The sequence below is a fragment of the Polypterus senegalus genome, chromosome 8 (assembly GCF_016835505.1).
Source record: "Polypterus senegalus isolate Bchr_013 chromosome 8, ASM1683550v1, whole genome shotgun sequence".
NCBI lineage: Eukaryota > Metazoa > Chordata > Cladistia > Polypteriformes > Polypteridae > Polypterus > Polypterus senegalus.
Window position 1 is genome coordinate 114,506,208 of NC_053161.1, and position 19,433 is coordinate 114,525,640.

At 35.1% G+C, this 19,433-nt stretch overlaps 1 protein-coding gene across 16 annotated transcripts in view; it reads right to left on the reverse strand.

Moving 5' to 3' along the window:
• ppfibp1b (PPFIA binding protein 1b) overlaps positions 1 to 19,433 on the reverse strand; it is a 197,045-nt gene that overhangs the window by 116,410 nt on the left and 61,202 nt on the right. For all 16 annotated transcript variants that reach the window (XM_039761651.1, XM_039761655.1, XM_039761659.1 and 13 more), the window contains 4 exons: positions 18,870 to 18,953; positions 17,655 to 17,860; positions 7,301 to 7,387; positions 4,940 to 5,053 (listed from right to left, as the gene is read on the reverse strand). In XM_039761651.1, the coding sequence (XP_039617585.1) occupies positions 4,940 to 5,053; positions 7,301 to 7,387; positions 17,655 to 17,860; positions 18,870 to 18,933 (471 nt within the window). In that variant the 5' untranslated portion in view covers positions 18,934 to 18,953. Of the gene's footprint in view, positions 1 to 4,939; positions 5,054 to 7,300; positions 7,388 to 17,654; positions 17,861 to 18,869; positions 18,954 to 19,433 lie in introns of those variants that run through there.

Genomic DNA, 19,433 nt, shown 5'->3' on the forward strand with positions numbered 1-19,433 from the left:
ACATGCAGCTCCGACCCACGTTGACTGTTAATAGAGGCATGTTTCTCACGGAGGTGAATCGCCATATGCGGCGTGTAAAACTGTTTGCGAAGGGTATCCCATGGGATCCTTAAAACAATCCTTTACAACTGAGGTTAAAACACAATGAAGTGAGCAGTCTTTAAAAAACGAGTTTTCGGTTACAACGCACGACTGCGTGCACTATAACAAACTGTTGTACACGCTACATACAGCAATTCGCATCCGCGACAAACATGCGTCTTCTTAGATACTCCTGCACTTTGTACACACCCCCCTCCCACCGTGGTCAGATGTCTTGGTAGATTATATATAGAAAGGCAGCCAAAACCGCACAGAGCAATGAAAAGTCAACGTGAGTCACGGGTGTATCTGGACTGTACAAAGACAACAACGACTCGAGTGACGAGTTGGAGGTGGGCACATGAGCAGGCAGTGTATACTGAACGAGAAATCAGCAGACTAGCATGACGGAGGGAGCGGAGTGGATGTCCTTCTCCACTCCTCCCGTTCCACCCTGAGCGCCGCACGGACGATTGTGTGTTGGTTCGTTCCGTGCATTGGTTAAAACCCAATGAAGGAAGCAGTCTTTAAAAACCAATAAGCCCTGTGCCTCTGTTTCATTACCGTCTCACCTGCTTCACCAATGCAGGCCCCGCAACAGGCCGACGGGCAGCCAACCGGGTAACCAAAGTCTTTGGGTTCAGGGGGGAGTATGGTTATAAAGCTGAAACTTAAAGGAATTGACGGAAGGGCACCACCAGGTGTGGAGCCTTTCGCTTCATTTGACTCAACACAGGAAACCTCACCCGGCCCGGACACGGACAGGATTGACAGATTGATAGCTCTTCCTCGATTCTGTGGGAGGTGGTGCATGGCAGTTCTTAGTTGGTGGAGCGAGTTGGCTGGTTATTTACGAAAACGAACAAGACTCCCAACTGCTAAATAGTTACACGACCCAACAGCGGTCGGCGTCCAAATTCTTAGAGGGACAAGTGGCTTTCAGCCACGTGAGATTGAGCATTAACAGGTCTGTGATGCACTTGTATGTCCGGTACTGCACGCGCGCTACACTGAATGGATCAACGTGTGTCTACCCGGCACGGGGAGGCGTGGGTAAGCCGTTGAACCCCATTCGTGATGGAGACCGTGGCTTGCAATTGTTCCCCACAAACAAGAAATTCCCAGTACGCGCGGGTCATATGCTTGCACTGATTACGTCCCTGCCCTTTGTAAAGCCCCCCATGGTTGGGTGACTTGGTGGATTATATATATATAAAAAAAAGCAGCCGGAACCGCAAAGAACAATGAAAAATCAACGTGGAAACCGACTGAGGCGGGGTTTGGATAAATTAACAGTCAACGTGACTCACAGGTGCGTGTGGACTGTACACAGATGAAAGCAACTCAGGTAGGGAGTTGGGGGCGGGCACATAAGCGGGCAGTGCGGTTTTCAGTCACGGACAATTGTATATTGGTTCGTAGCGTGCATTGTTGCAATGTTACTTTTCTTGGTGGTTTATTAAATTACGGATTTTTCAAATGTTTATTTTTTCCGCTGTGCTTAAAAATCATTTAAAAAGCAACCTGATTATGCGGCATATGCTACGCTGCGGGTTGGCTAGTTAATCTTATTTAATCAAATTTAGAATCACATACAGGTTGGTTCAGCCTATCAGAGAATCATAAAAAAACAACCATTATTATCAGTCTACAATAGGGAACCAGTTGAATGCAATTAACTAATTAAGGCTGGATTACTGTAACGCGCTCCTCATTGGGATTCCTGGCAAGAGTATCCAGAGACTCCAGTACATTCAGAACAGCGCTGCCAGGATCATGATGAGGGTGCAAAAGCATAGCCACATCACTCCTATCTTGAAAACCCTTCACTGACTCCCTGTACCACTTAGAATTGAGTACAAGGTTTCCCTCCTTACCCATCAGTGCATCTATGGATCTGCTCCCCTGTACTTACAGGAACTCCTTATCCCTCATACTTCCTCACGCACCCTCCGCTCTGTGCATACTAACACTCTTCAAGTTCCTAGAACTAAGCTTAGCAGTATGGGTGATAGGGCCTTTTCTTCGGTGTCGCCGAAGCTGTGGAATTCCCTCCCTGACTACTTGAGAGCCCCACAGTCGACCGATGCCTTCAAACGAAACCTAAAAATGTATCTTTTTAGAAAGGCATTTTGTTAAATTATTTCTATAGATTTCTTGTTTGTTAATTTATTCTTATTTTGTAGCACTTTGAGATTGTTAAATATAAAGCACAATATAAATAAAATTTATTATTATTAACTTACACAAGGACATATCTAAATAGCCAATCAACATATCTCGCAAAAGTCCCTTCTTCATTGACCTTCAATTGGAAAACCCAGGGCAAAAAAAATTAAGAAGTGTTAACCAGATTGGTTTACTTCAAGAAAAAAAGTGTTTCATCTATGCCAAGTAATGTATATTGAAATCAGCCCAGAGTCTATAATTTTCATAAATAGGTGTGCCCTTAAAGAAACAACAAAAGAAGATCTATAGCCGTCCTCAAGTATATGTATTGTTTGCTTTGATGCACTCTTTTGTTCTAATCCACCCCCTGGAACGAATTACACAGTATCTGGTATGCTGCTGCACAGGACAATCACGTAGTACTAAATAAATATCTCTCCCAAAGAAATATTTTACACAAGTGCTGTGTAGCAAAGTAAACTGTAAGATGTCTTTTGCTTAATTTTCACCCTCACTTCCGCAAGTTACACCAAGAAATTTATTTAATAAAAGTTTTTATTCATTAGTGAATTATTTTGTCTAACAAATGCCACAATGAAAAAAAAAAAAAACACTATTAGTGGGGCAGACTGTGCAACACTGTATATCCAGTATACTGTACATACATAATGAATTAAAAATCTACACACCTGTTAAATATGAACAGAACGAAGGGAGCCTTCACAGGGCACAAAGGATCATGACAAATCTTAATTCTTTTACTAGCTGCATAATGGTTTAAAAATGACACTGAAATTGGAAACCAAAGATCTCTTTCCATATTTAATGTCTTTTCCGCATTTTACATTATGTAGGGCATATCCTCAGATGTGCTGATGTCCTGCCCAATGTCTGCACCTACCTTGTGCCTGTAATTTGGAAGAAAAATATTCTATGCTCTGTATACAGTAACTGACATACTCTACATTTTTTGCTAGCAGCAGAAGTAGTAATAGAAAGTCGGCTAGTATAAAGACAGTGAATTATCTAAAATTTGTATGCACAAGACTTTTCTTATAGCTTTCTACTTTATCTTGTGGATGGAAAATATACTCCAAAATGCAGTAGAACTAGTCTTAGATAACTTCTTAAGTGCCCAAAACTGCAATTGATAATTGTCCCCCAGGGAAAACTGCTGAACATGAAGCTAGTGTCATATTACATAAAGCAGCAATTACTAAAAAAGCTGTAATGAGAAAATTTAGGAACTTTCTTCTTCACAGCCAAATGAAATATAATACAGAATGCTCCAGAACTTAACACATCCGACTAAACATGCAGTTGATTTGAATTAGTGGAGAGCAGACATGTGTTAAAAAAGTTACTATTTAACAAAATAAAAGGTTTGTCATATTTGAGGAAATAAACTCTCATTAGATAATTCTGCAATGGTGACAACCTGCCAGCTGTCATCACATTAAACCATTAATGACTTCAAGAGTTTAGCTATTTTTATTCATAAGAAAATAAATCGGTGTGTTTAGTTGGCATGTAACAGTTAATATCAACTGAATAAGCACAGGCACAATTGACACCTGTGAAACATTTCATTTTAGTCTTTTGTAACGCATTAATACCTTTCTACTGTAGATGAAGCCTGTATTCTACAAATCATAGGGTGTAACTTTGTCAATTTACTCTTTTACAGACCTAACTTTAAAACACTTTTGAAAAGGCAGCATAGTTAAATAAAACCACACTGTTTTTAAATGATACTTAGGAGGCTGTAATTTTGCATACATTTGTATGTCTCTGTTTTAAAAATATAAATGTTCTCTAATATTCTCATAATAGTGCTCAACTATTTAAAAAGGTACTCAATTCCAATACTGTTATCAATGCTACCAAAATTTGGTGCTTGAAGTAGTATTGCCAAAAGCTATTCTAAGCCCTGCTACAATATTCTTTAACTTATAAATGTCATGCAAATGCAAAACATTCAACATCACTCAAAAACAGGCAAAAAAGTAAACTAACTAAATTATAAATAATAGATTTCAGTTTTGAAAATCAAATTTTAGATTTAAGTATATTATATTAGTATAACAGATTGCAGTACTTTGCCACTGAGAGTCAAAATAAAAACAAGCTTTGTTATATTAAAAACTTGTGCAAACTTTTGCTTTATCAACCTCAAATGAAGCTTATAACCAGAACATTTTTCTTTGGTAGTCCAAAGATGTACAACTAAAGCACCTTTAATTCGATAGTACAAAATATGTCCCTTTCCCCCAGCTTGAATACATCTAACAATAAATTTTATCAACTTGAGTACATTATTCTTTGTAGATGATCACTATATACTTCCAGGCACTGTGAAAGCAGCAGGCTTTATACAGAAGCTATGTATTTCTCACTTTTTTTTTTCTGAAATGTTATTTATTTGTAGAGCTTCTGTAAAAAGCCAAATTTCCCTTGTAGACAAATAAAGCTCCATTTGTCTATCTATATTGAAATATTAAAATACACCTCTGCAGGTCTTATTTCAGTTTCAATCATTACTATTTTTACTGCAGCTTAATTCATATGTAATTATACACAAAACAAAAGTAGTATTTGTGATTTTGATTTATTGCACAAAGGACACTTGCAAAGTTTATATAGTATCTGTATGAAACCCAGATATTAATTACAGACTACTGACAATTACCTGTTGTAACATTTCTTCTGTTGCATTCAGCTTCTCCTTATGTTCCTCCAGGCAAAAATCCAGATCCCTAATCTTCTCTCCTTGTGCTTCCACTTGATCAGTTAAAACACTAACCTTAAAAAAAAAAAAATCTAAGCAACTCTTACAGTGGTATGATTGCTGGTGCTGGACATGATGTTTTCACAAACAGCTATCCTGTCTGTGCATGACAGTCTCTAGAGTTTACAGAGAATGGTATGATAAACAAAATAATCAGTGAGTGTTAATTCAGAAGTCAAAAACAACCTGTCAATGGCTGAGGTCAGAAGTGAATGGCAAAGTGTTTTTTAGGTCAAAAATGCCACATATACTCAAATAACAGATCTTACTATAGTGATATGCAAAAACCATCACAGAATGTCATACCCTGAAGCAAATGAGCTACAACAAAAGATGTCTTACCTAGGTTCTACTCCAGTGAGTTAAGCAGGTGGAAAATTAGCACCAAAACTGGACAACTAAAAAGTGGAAAAAAAGTAACCTGGTCTGATGAATTACTACATCACTAATTCTGCTGTTACATTCAGAGATAGGGTCCCAATTAGGCATAAACAGCATGAATCCATGTTAACGGTATATGCTGCTGGATGCTGTGTAATGCTTAGGTAATGACATATAATATTTCACTTTATTAACAACAAAGCATAATTTGAATGCCACAGCATAGCTAAGCATTTTGTGGATCATGTGCATCCATTTAATATTCACCCCAAATGGATGCTGCCTGCATGTAGTAATAGGCCAATAACTGTCACTAATTATTCAGTTAATCAAGAATATAATTAAGAAATAATCGAGAAAATTATACTTAAAGATGGGAAAAGAAATCCTCAAACCAATTATATAAAGAATAACCATATAAAAAATTACTTAAAATCAAAGTTAGTCATATAAACAGTTGCAAAGAGACAGCCAAGAAAAAGCCAGAAAAAACACTATGGCACAAAAAACACAATTAAACATGGAAAAGGGAAATATAAATATATACCAGAAAACATGTATGAATAATTTGAGAAATTCTGCAGGAACTGAGGAACTGCATGATGCTATCGAATTAGCATTTACTAAAGTGTAAAGTAGTAGTTTTCAAACTTAAAAAAAAATAGTGCCATCCCACTAAATATATAAAAAATATATTGAAATTTCCCCCAACTCACATCCCAATAAAAATAAAAAAGCAAGGAAAAAAAACTGACACTTGAAGCCTAAATAATATCAAAATAGATCCTCATGGTATTTACAGCATAAAACAAAACCCTGGGGGGGTTGGGTTTAAGTTCACTAAGTGAAAGTTACCTCTTATCTCATGAGAGATGAATTGATAGACAGATATAAAACAAGATGGAAAAGGTAGATTGTATAACACTGTATGATTCATTCGACACACCCAGCCAATGGGTGGTATGGCACTGCGAGACAGTTATCTTGTAGCATTTTCTAAAGAACCTTTGGGGCATTATTTCCTCAGCATAATTCTTTCATCATTATATTGATGTCAATTAAATGTTTTTGTCTTTTAAAATAGCTAAATAAATAAAATGTATTTCATATTATTATATTATTATTATATATATTAGCAAACATTTATATCAGGCGCCAATGTAAACACGTGCTCCATCACTGACGTGTTCACTTGAAAAATCCACTTTCACTAGTTCGCTACCCAAGTTTTCATAACCATTACTCTAAGGCATGTTTTCAACATATTGGTGACCCCATGCCTCCCAGAACTCCAGATGTGCATAAGGCAACAGTGGAGCAAGACAGGTAAACAGATTAGATAGGATAGATGAGGAAGACAGAGATAGACAAATAGATAGTTAGACAGATTGAAAACATAGAAACTGCAATATTACCATGTGAATATAACATGTACCACCCAAGTGCTTTTTTACTTTCTTTACTCTGCGGTTTTATAAATTTAGAAATAAGCAAACCAATAAAAGGCTGGCATTAGGTTGCTATGTTATTACAATAGCAGAAATCAAGAAATTGTACAAGACTGCACATATGTACTACTTTTTCTGTTATCCAATTTTGACTGATTAATTTCCATGGCACACACTAAATGGTGCAATACAGACCCTGCAGTTTAAACACAGTGAAACACTTCTGACCTCATTCCTTGTCATATGCACATACCCCATTCTACAGAAAAGTTGACCAATTAAAAAGAAAAACAAAGAACTTTTCATGAAGTCCAAAATCTTAAAAAAAATAAATAATTAAATAAACAAATGCCACATTATTCTAGAAAATAAGAGATCCTGCCATCAGGCTTATTGTACTAAAAATATTTCTAAGCAAAAAATTGTCTCCTACTTGTAAAACAAGCGATTCTTTATCACTCTCCAGCCGATTTAACCTTTCTTGATACACATCATTGCCAAGAGAAATGTGTCCATTAGTCTAGGATGGAGAAAAAAAAACACAGTTAACGTAAAACTAATAAATAGGGAATTAATTCAGGCACATTCTCACTGATAGACATTTCTGTCAATGAAAAACAGTTTCATCCATTTCAAAGATAGTAAATATTTTAGGTACTAACATGATTTAAAACCAGTGGGCTACAGAAATTATACAATAAAGCAACTTATATAAAATAATACGGTATGTTGCACCTACAAGACAAAGAAAAATTTCAGAGAAGTGATTCTAAACAAAAAAAAAAAAAAATCAAATTAAAAAAAAAAAACAATCACAATTTCCATATTATGTTACCAATATTAGTCATGTACAGTGAGTCTACTTAATCCTTCAGATTTAGTTTGTATAAATATGTTAATCGTGAGACTAACTTGGAATAATTATTCAGTACATACCAACGGCAGAAAAAAAACCAGTGATTCATTCAATACTACAGTAAAAGGGTTAATAGTACATCTCAAAGGGGTCAGGACTTCTATATAAAATCATTCAAGTCTTTTACACATAAAATGCTTTAAATGGTCTTGGATTGTTTGTAATCCGAATGTTTCAGTTAGTAAATTAGAAGCAATAAATGAATAAAAAAAACTTACTATAACTTCAGTAATTAAGATGAGCTTGTAATAAGTAGTCACACAAAAGCCTGTGTTAAGCATATTTATATATGTTAATTACTAAAAGGTTCAAGGAGCTGGAAGAACTAAGGCAGAAGGTAAATGTCTTGAATTAGCTACATATAACTTAACCCTCTATCACATGGCTATTAAATTAGTGCTATCCTAAGCAAAATTTAAGTGAAGAAGCATTCAAAGTGAATTACATGACTTTTTCTATATATAACTATTGATGTGGCTGAGTGTTGCTTTAAATGAAAAGTAACAAGCAAGCACAGTTTAGGCAACAAATATTGTAATCCATTTTACTGAGATTAATAAGATAGATTTTAAGAGATTGCTGAAGGGTATTACAGTTACTACATTAAATCAAATTTCATTATAGAAAAGCTGTAAAAGTGTGCGAGTGTGAGAGGGAAAGAAAACGTCAGCTAGTAATGTACAAAACATCAGTTATAGCCTAAAGAGGTGTTAAGGACTTTTAAATACTGTAGCAATTTACTTAACAGTTATTGGCCTCTATGATGATCAATTTAGCACTACTTAATAATCTACTCCTAGATAAAGAACTATTTTGTTCATTTTTATGGGGGGTCTTCGGAGTTCTTTATTCCCTGATGATTATTCATGTATGTGAATCATTTTACACTCCACTTTGCTATGTCATTGCTTTGATTCCTAGTATCAGTAAGCTGCAACTCACCTCTGGTGGTATGTGCTATGAGACAGTTAAGCTTAAGTAATGTAAAAACCATCTACACGATCATATCAGCACAGTCTATGTTTGTATCCCACCCAAGGTCAATACCTCCCTTCCATGGATTGGTAATGTAGGTGAACAAATTGTATAAACTATAATTTACTGGTCATACAATCAAATGTACATTTGTGTAACCATGCAAAAGAAAAGAATAAAAATTTAGTAATGTGGGAGCATTGTTATTAATCTTTTGAATTCTGTGATCCAAAGTGAATGAGTTTACGATAGGATGAGCATGGATAGTCACAAATCCTCAGTGTTTTACTACTACAAAAGAAGTATTTATTTAATTTCTATTCAAATGCTTTTAAGTAATTAAATAAAAACACAAAAGAAATATGGCATTGTTAGAGATGATTTTTCCCCTTATCATACAACTCTACCAAAGCCAGCTTGCAAAATGCATGGTATATGAGAAACTGTTCAAAACTGGAAAAAAAAAATTACAGATGCTTCTGACTACACATCCAGTATAAAACACAGAATGTGGACATTTAACTTGTTTCCAGTGTTACACCTTACAATGCAAAAATGTCAACAGCAATAACCAGCAGTCAAGAACCATGACATAAAAATAATTGCTTAAAATTCTTCAACAAATTACAATTAAACTGAACATTAGGGTTCACAACAAACCACTTTCCCTTAGCTGGATCATTTTTATTGACACTGCTGACCAAGATGATATATTTATACATACAGTAGTTTAATTCCCAAGATAAAAAAATCTAAATAAACGAGAATGAACTGATTACATAGGGTTTTCTGGGGTAAAATGTGAAAGTGCTTGGCAAAGGAAACACAGTAATTTACAGTATTCTTTGGAACTGCAACATCCACACACGGATATTTCGGTTTTCTGTGCTAAATTTTAAAATCACAAAAATCTCCATGTGCATGACTGCAAGCTGCAAACAGGCCATGAAAAGTTATATTTGAAAAGGCTATGGCACCAAAATCCTTTTTTAAAAAGATGATAAAATGCAAATGCCAAATAAAAGGGAGATATACAGTACTAATCATAACATTACAACAATCTACATGAAAGTAGGCTATTCAGCCCAACAAAGCTTAACAGTTCAATCCACTTAATTCTTCCAAAATAAAACCAAATCTAGTTGTGAAGGTCCCTACATTTTTACCATATAGCATACTACTTGGTAGGTTACTACGTGTCTTTGGTACTCTGTTTGAAGAAAACGTCTCCCTTAACAAGTTTCCAACTGTGTTCCCTTGTTCTCAGTGAACTCGTTTTAAAGTTGATTCACAGCATCAACTCTCTTCAAAATTTTAATCATTTCAATCCAGTCTCCAGTTAACTCCTTTTGCTTTGACCGAAAAGGCTCAGCTCTTTTATTCTTTCCTCATAAATCATCACTAGTAGCCCTGGAATGAGGTATGAGGAAAGCTATCAGAGAAATGACAGAGAAAGAGCAGAACATGGTGGATTCTGAGCTTGTAACATCTACTTAAAGTTACTTTAAATCAGGTTAATGCATTGTCTGACTTAAGTTAATTAATTTTAACCATACAGAAGTGTCAACCTCAGCATGAGGCTAGAAGTCTGGTACAGGACAAATGATAATCAAAAGTTGACAGTGAAGTATTGTGGAGAATATTGGTACTTGCCTCAGGGTTGTGAGTGGGCACCATATAAAACACTAACAATGAACAACATCCTAAAGTACTGCAGAAATGTTAAACATAGTAAATTTTGAAACACAAAATGTTCTTCAAAACACATCATAGTGGATTGTTTCATTCAACAATAAGCAATACAGGAATATGGAGAGATTTAAATTTGTTATTTATCTGTTTTGCCTTCAGCAATGCCAGTATTTAATTAAATAAGTTGGCAAGGCTTCAACTTTACTACCTTAACTCTTTCTGTCATAGTAAGGTGCTATTTCTCCATTAAATGAGCTCAAGCAAAAGTGGACATTGGCTACAGTATCATACTGTATCTCCTTATATATTTGAATGTTGAATTTGCACGTCTACTTTGAAATGAAGTGGTTATACTATTTTTTGTATTAACTACAAAAGCCCAAACATTACTTAAGTACAAGTATAAACAGCAACTAGAGTTTGACTGAGGAGTTCTTATTCATATGTACTGAAACTCTCACTAGCTGATGTGGCTGAAGTTTATTAAGGGGGGAAAAATGGCACAGAAGCCCTGTTTTCCTTTAACTCGATGCTAAAAGGAGTAAACTGAAAACCACTTCTAACCTTAAATTGTCTTATGTACAATGTGCCTGTTGTCAGGAAATGCAGTTCTTTATTTTGCCTTATACAATTTCTCGTATTAGGAATTTGTTAGTTTCTGCATACCCCTTGAGGTCAGAGTTCAAGGTCAGCCATTATCCAGAGTCCCTGGAGCAATTGAAGATTAAGGGTCTTGCTCAAGGGCCCAGCAGAGTAGGATCTCTTTTGGCAGTGACGGGAATTCGAACCAGCAACCTTTGGAATACCAGCGCAGATCCTTAGCCTCAGAGCCACCACTCCGCCCTTAAGGGTTGATTAGCCAGTCACACTAAAAGTTAGCAGGATCCACGGAAAATATGCATTTGGCTAGACATACAATATCCATTAATAGTATTGTGCTTTTTAACTTTCTGATTTATGCAATATTAATATATCATTTTAGCTGATCATATTATTGTTTATACAAACAGCTACTTAATATGTAAAAGAAGTATTTTGTGGGGGTTAAGACAATGCTTCTTTTTTTAAACATTCATGAAAAACAATGAACTTTCCAGTATCGCCTATAGATGCAACTTGTCTTAGTAACAAAGCAACACAAAAAAATAACTAATTTCTGTCATGATACAGAGTATGCATTAGCTATTTGCTAGTCAGGAATTATGTTCTGTGCTGTTTACTCAATTTAGGTAAACTGATGGATAAACTATGTATTTTTTTCAAGCCAACATTATTTCTACACAATCATGCTATATAATAATTAACCACATGAAAATTTTCCTCTAAAATGACATTTGTTTTTTTAATGTTACCCACCTTGGCATTAACCCGATGAAAATGACTCTCAGGCTAGGAATTCTATATAAATACGGTTATTCCTGAGTCCTACTCAGGATAATCTGTTTTGACGAGATATGAAGTGTTGGGACTGGATAACTCTTGAGGAGAGTATTCTGGTTCCATCTTGTGGATGAAATAATCTTTTTCTATATGTTTTACCTCACTATGGTAACTCATCAGTACTCATTAGTGGGGTGGAGCCTTCATAAAAAAAAAAAAAAACAACAATGGGATATAAATAAAAAGTTGTAAAATCATTTTTAGAATGAACTGAATCAAGTGATAGTGATGAAAAATGTGACTTGGTCATCAGATGTTGATATGAATAGTAAAACTTATGAATATTACCCTATAGTGAACCACTGTGATATGCTTCGTGAATTCAGTCACTTGAAGGTTCACTATAGTGCAAGCAGGTTTGTGGCAAAAAGACTAAATGATTGCAATGAAGCAGAATGACAAGACGGATGTTCGCTCCCCAAACTATTTTCACAATGCAGCAACTGTCAACATTCATGTCAGGGAAAATGTGCTAGTCTACAATAACACAAGAAACACATTGAAATTCTGGCTCAAGCACGGACATTATACCCTTTAATGCACAAGCAACAGGAGAAATAATTGTGCAAAGAAACACACTGTTCTGAGTGCAACTTTGGGCTATACATTGGTGACTCTTTCAAAACGTATCACTAAACTACACTAAATGTGCTTCAATAAAACAATGGACATTAGACATACCATTCCTATGGTATTTATGTTGATGTTTTGGTATTTACATGTTTTGGTTACCTTTTTTTTGTCGATGAAAAAAAAAAAATCAACTTTATGGCTCGTTTTTCTGGGGAAAACATAATGCTATGGAGGATACAAAAATACCTAACCTGATCTTGTGTTTTAAAATAGAACTCAAGGGTCAGTATTCCAAATGTTAAAACCAAAATCTTTAAAATAACCGAATACAGTAATCCCTTGCTATATCGCGCTTTGACTTTCGCGGTTTCACTCTATCGCGGATTTTAAATGTAAGCACATCTAAATATATATCATGGATTTTTCGCTGGTTCGCCGCTTTCTGCAGACAATGGGTCTTTTAATTTAGGTTACATGCTTCCTAAGTTTGATTGCCCAGTTGATTTCATACAAGGGACGCTATTGGCGGATGGTTTGGAAGCTACCCAATCAGAGCATGTATTGCATATTAACTAAAACTCCTCAATGCTATAAGATATGATTCCCGCGCTGTGCTTGTTTGCTTCTCTCTATCTTTCTCGTTGTCTCTGCCTGACGGAGGGGGTGTGAGCAGAGGGGCTGTTTGCACAGAGGACACGGACGCTCCTCTACAAAATGCCGCTTTATCGCGGTGCTTCTGTATACTTAAAAACATGTATTGATTTTTTGATTGTTTGCTTTTCTTTGCGAGCACTCTCTCTGACATTCTCTGCTCCTGACACGCTCCTTTATGACGGTGCTCCTTTGAAGATAAGATATGTTTGCTTTCTTTTAATTGTGAGAAAGAACGGTCATCTCTGTCTTGTCATGGAGCACAGTTTAAACGTTTGACTAAAGGGTGTTATTTCATGTCTAGAGGGCTCTAATAATGTTAACAGGGTGGGAGAGTTTATAAGGGCAAATAACCACACAAACATATGATTTCTACTTCGCGGATTTTCACCTATCGCGGGGTCTGGAACGCAACCCCGCGATCGAGGAGGGATTACTGTACGTCCACTTCGAAGCACCAAGGTTTCATTTTAAGAAAATGTAATAGCTGTGTTTCTGAGGAATGCTTGTGACAAATCGAACAAAAAAATCATAGAAGCTTTTCCAGGAAAGGTCAGAGATTGTTCCTAAGACAAATACATTGAAATACTTTCAGCAAAGTTTGGTTCTGAATTGGAGTTTCCATAGTCTCCTTGCATTTATTTGGATACCCTCTTACACTTCAAACATACATGGTCAGATCAACTGTCATCATGAAACTGACTGAGAAAAGTAAGGTATGTGTGTGGCTATGCAAACACACAGGTAATGGCTGATGGTCTCATTATATTTTATGCTAAAAATTGTGATGGGAAAGGACAACCATAACAGATAAAGCATTAAGCTTTTTAGCTTCATGAACTACATGTAAATTTGCTTAGCTATGCATATTAAATAGGCACCATTTTCTTTATTAGAGTTTAAAATGGTGATTTATGATGGAATATTTTTAAACAAAGAAAATTTTACTGAGAAATATGTATACTGTAGATCTACCTTGACTTTTGAAAGGATTCTAATTTTTATACAAATGTTATCTTTTAAATCTTCCCCACGACTTTGTTCCAGATAAGGTATATATACATTCTCTGATGCAGTGCTAATAATTATGTAAAGGTCATCTATTTTGAGTGATTAGCACAGTGACTGCGTATATAGCAATCTCCTTGGTAGCAGAACCATTTACAATGCTGTGTTCCATCTCCCTTGGCAACCTTATTAGTACAGGAAGGTTTCAGATGGCCCGCAATGACTCTGAACAGGTTCACTGACAATTGCTTAAGAAAACATAGGAAAACCCAATATAAACATAAAATTACATAAAATATCACAATATTTCACATACAATGCACCATCAACAGAAATTGCCATTTTGTTAATATTAGACATTTGCACATACAGTGGATTCAGAAAGTATTCAGTCCCCTTTGTGCAGACTGTGTGTTGTAGATTTAATTTTAAATGGATTAATTTGCCATCCTTGCCCATAAATCCACACTTAATAACCCATAATGACAAAGGGAAAACATGATTTCAGAAAGGCTTGCAAATTCATTACAAATCAAAAACTGAAATCTTTCATTTATATAAGCACTACCCAGCTTCGCCCAGGAAGTTTCATTAGACAATGCATATAAGTTATAGTACCATCAGTTAATCAGATGTATCAGAAGTACTAAGTGCTTTTATATATAAAATATTTGTATTTTTTTTTTTTTTAAATCAAAGAGTAATATTATTTGTAGCCATTGTGGTGTAGCAGTTAGGCTTTTGGACATAGGACTTCAAACTCTGAGGATGTGTGTTCAAATTCTGTTAACACGGTGCGACCATGAGCATGTCACTTCACCTCCCTGTACAACTGTAACCAACTGTATCTCAAATATTGGAAGTTGCCTTTGATAAACACACCTGCCAAATAAATATTATTAGGTCACTGGAACTGCTTACTCTTGAACATAATATACAAATACAGTACACAAGTAAAACATTTCTGCATTAGGTCAATTTCCACTTTTCTATGAGATTTAGCTTATGTTGATGGTAATTTCAAAACACAAAATTTTATAGTAAAGTGTATTCTTTTCAACTGAAATGGATAATTTGTAGAAATAGTGTGAAATCAGAGTATATATCATTATTAAATGTTATACGATTTTTACTTCTTTACATTGTTCACTCAAGTATTTCTTTTTGTATTTTTCATCAGTTGTATGTTCAAACTTGTATTCTTTTGAATTAGTTAAAGGCAGACAAAGTACTAACAATGAACTGTGTTTTACTTTAACTTATTTCAAACGGTAATGACATTAGAGGCTGCGATTGGAAAGAATCCTGAAATGTATAAACAACAAAATCCCAAGTGACTAACAGTAGATCATGTATACAAGGTCAATGCTGGTGACACACTGACAACAGCCGATGGGTGGAGTTGAGGAGTCATACCCACATTCCCACAGTCACCAACCAGCTGCTCAACCGCACACTTGGTATAGTCAAGGTTAAAACTGTAGTATTTAAGTGCTCAGTACAGTATTCATGGCAAAGCATTTAGAAATTACAATAAAAGTAGTGTACTGCACTTACAGAATTGCCTCAGATAATGTGGAACCTAGGTAAATCAGGTTGCACAAAAACAGGGTTCTACTATATCCTGAATTATCTTGGAATAGATTCATTCCGCAGTATAGATATAACAATGTTTGCATTTTTTTAGCATTTATTTTAAGCAGTATTTTTCAGCTACTGGGAAGAAAATGTTAAATAATAAATTTGGAATGTGCATATGGTAAGAAAACTCAGATAGTCCAACATAAGAAAACTCAGATAGTAGGTGATGATATCATCCTTTATAAACCATATACTGAAATTAGAAGATAAAATTCTCCCATAATTTATTGTTACATTGAACAAATTCCCCAAGTATTAATATAACCTTACCTTCTAGCACAACCTGTAGAAATGGTAGCTTCAATCACATTTGAATGTAATACTTTGGTCTGTAATCTTGTACCGTTACAAAGTTTTTGAGAGAGTTTACATCCATAGCAATATACACTGAATCGTGGTTTACTTTGACTTATTACATATAACATTGACATTTACAGGCTGCAAATTTATGCATCCCATGGACTGAGATCAATGTTTTAGGTACAATACAGAAAAGAACAGGTGAAAAGAAATATTGTGAACTACATACAACGCCCACCTGTTCATGGGGAATCCCTTTACTAAGCTATGTAAGCATTTAAATTGACCATGGCATCCCACATGTTTCTGGGTTGTGTTATACTTAGGGCTCGAAGTGGGCTGGTACAATGTACCGAAAATTTGTAAACTGGAGTACAGCTGCACATCACAGCTTGACCTAGAAGAGGACACCCAGTTCTCTCCACTATTATAACCTTTACCAGCAAGGGTACCCCACCCTCCCCATTCTTTGAAGTATATGAAAATAAGCACTCTGATTCAGCTTGAATAAATATTTAATACCACATCATGAGGAGTAAGAAGAAGCCGACAGCATAGGTAGTACCATGTGTACCCAAGGAGACCACTTGCTAACCACACCGTCAGTGAGCTTTGTGTAACTTTCCTTCGTCTACATCACGTTATTTGTCCCATTTCTCTGTGCGATTAAAGTTGCAACATTGTCAGTGGCACACTTCTGGTTGTGGTGTTCATATGCATGAACTGCACGCACCATTTCTCTGTGTGAAATGTGCTCTCTTAGCAGTTGCCAAATGCGCTAGATATACACCCTGCTAAATCATAGCTTAACTAAATAGGAAAAAGTGGTTTGTTGATTAGTGAGTGAGTCAGTCAGACAACTCTGAATTATATGTATAGATTATAAAGCTGTAGTTACTGTTAGTATTAATGTATTTGATGTTCTTTGACAAAAAAGGTACAATATTGTTTACTTGAATGATGGAGATACTTAAAAGTTTTTAAATTAGATTTCTGTTTTTGCTGTTGTATCAAATAGGTATTATGTATCATAAATGTAACTTGTATTGGTATCAAATATAAAAATTCTGGTATAATGACATCTCTACCACCAACCACCCTGGCTGTGTCACCAGACCATCTGCAGCTATACAATACACACAAATACACACACTCGCGCTAATAAACAGAGACAAAGCTTCACCTTATTGCCCATGTATTATTTTGTATATATAATTTTAGTATCTTAAATGCAATACTGCAGATCACTTATAGCTAATCAATTCGGCTGTTGAACGGTAAACCAATGGTTAACTAAGTGAAATGATCCTATAATGAACATTATATGCCTTGTTTTACATAAGCAACTCCCCAAGTGGCATACTGTATACTTTAAAAGTTAGACTGCTTTGTTATTTACATAAAAACACAAATTATTATTAAACCAAAAATGTAAACTTCATTTTAAAAGTATAAACATTTTATATATAAAATATTTTTTAAATGATAGTAAATAATTTGTATTCAATTTTTATTTTTAAAAACACTTGCAACTATTGAACAAAAGACTACTACAGATTAAAGTAATGTGCAGCAGCAGGCATAGAAATACCATGTGTCCTTGCAGCCATTCAACCAAACTTTCAGAAGTGGAATCAGGGATCTGACAGCGCAAGCTTTCTTTTTCTTCATTGTCCATCAGCTCCAGCAAGCCACGCAGATCTTCTACAAGGTGAAGCACTCGTAGACTGCCCATGAAGGGAGAAGTAGGTGACTGACAATCAAAGATACCATTGGAGTATTCTAGTGCCTTGGAGCCTAGAAGATAAAACAAAACAAAAAAAAAAAAAAAAGCCCACACAAATGAAAACATCAAAATAAATAAAACAAAAACATGCAAAACCCACTTTTTTATCAAAAGAAAATAGTATTTTTCAATTTTTTCTGACTTGCTTTTTTAAATACAAATAGAAAATAAAATATTCTGGTCCTGAACTGCATTTTTGGTGGGCTTTTAACAGAATGCAACAAAAAATGAAGTGGATTTTTTGGCTTAGAGGGATTGCAAGTATTTGAAAAAGTATATTATAGTCTTTTATGTTGTTTTTTTCTTTCATTGTAGTGATGCAAGAATTATGATGCATCCCGTTAATGTCCTTTCCCATTACAGCTTCAATCATTGTTTAATATTAAATGCTGTTGTTGTTTTAACTTAAATGGTATCACAACTGAAGTATGCCATTAGAGGCAGATACCGCCATCAGTACCATGCTTCTTTCATGGCTTTCCAGAAAAGTTGACCTTTGAGACAGATAGCAAAGTAAAGCATTGTACCAGGCAGGTTGAGGTTCAGTCCCAAACAAGCCAACTTGTACCAGGAAATCATGACACACAGGCAAAAATAATATGTATTTCATTAATTAAAAATGTGTATTTAACTAAGCAATTAAAAACAAAGTCAACAACAGATGCAAGGTCAAAAACAATAGGCAGGCAGAAAGTATGAAAACACATTAAACTGAAGTGCAAAACACAGGAAAAATGCTGCCTAAAAGGTTTTGCATTTGGAAAGGAACCACAATGTTTGATCAAAGAAACACAAAACTGACACTTTTATATCCATTTATATCCAATGTCCCTCCCTTTACATCACATAACTGCCTAGCAGCAGACAGAAATATGAAGGGAGGCTAAAGGTTGAGACCAAATTAATTTCTAGCAGAAGGGACACTGGACAAGAAAAAAAAAGTGTTTGTTCTTGACAAGTCTAATAAACAAATATAGCCTTTAACATAAGAAATAAAAAAAATTATTGTGACAAACTTACCTGCAATGATGCCATCCATCTGCTCCAAAGCAGCTGCCAACATATCACTTGCATCAGACATCATCTTGAATTTAACAATTTTTTCTAAAAATGGAAAACAAAATGTTTTTTAACCTAGTTAAATCCTTGTTGCAACTTTATTTCCTTTGTTTAATGAAAATAAAATTGTAAGTGTTGCTGATTCAGACAGAGCTAAAGGTTTATAAAGAAAAGCATCTCTGACAAAGGGTGTCTGTCTTATGGAAACTATGCTCAAGACAAATACTCAATAACCAGAATGAATATTCACTCTTTTTGTGTAACATGCTTATAACAACCCTGTTACATAACAACTATAAAAGAAAGCAGTTAATGGTGACAACTTAATGATGTATTTGCAAGTAAATAAAAATTCCTTTCTACCATCAAAGCTCAAAAATGTATAGTAATATTTGGTAATTGCAAACATTATAATTAAATGAACAAACATTTTATTAGGATCACTCCAGTCAAAGTAATTCAAAAAATGTATTTAAACTGATATCATGCCATGCACATTTATTTAGTATTATGTAATAATCTTTG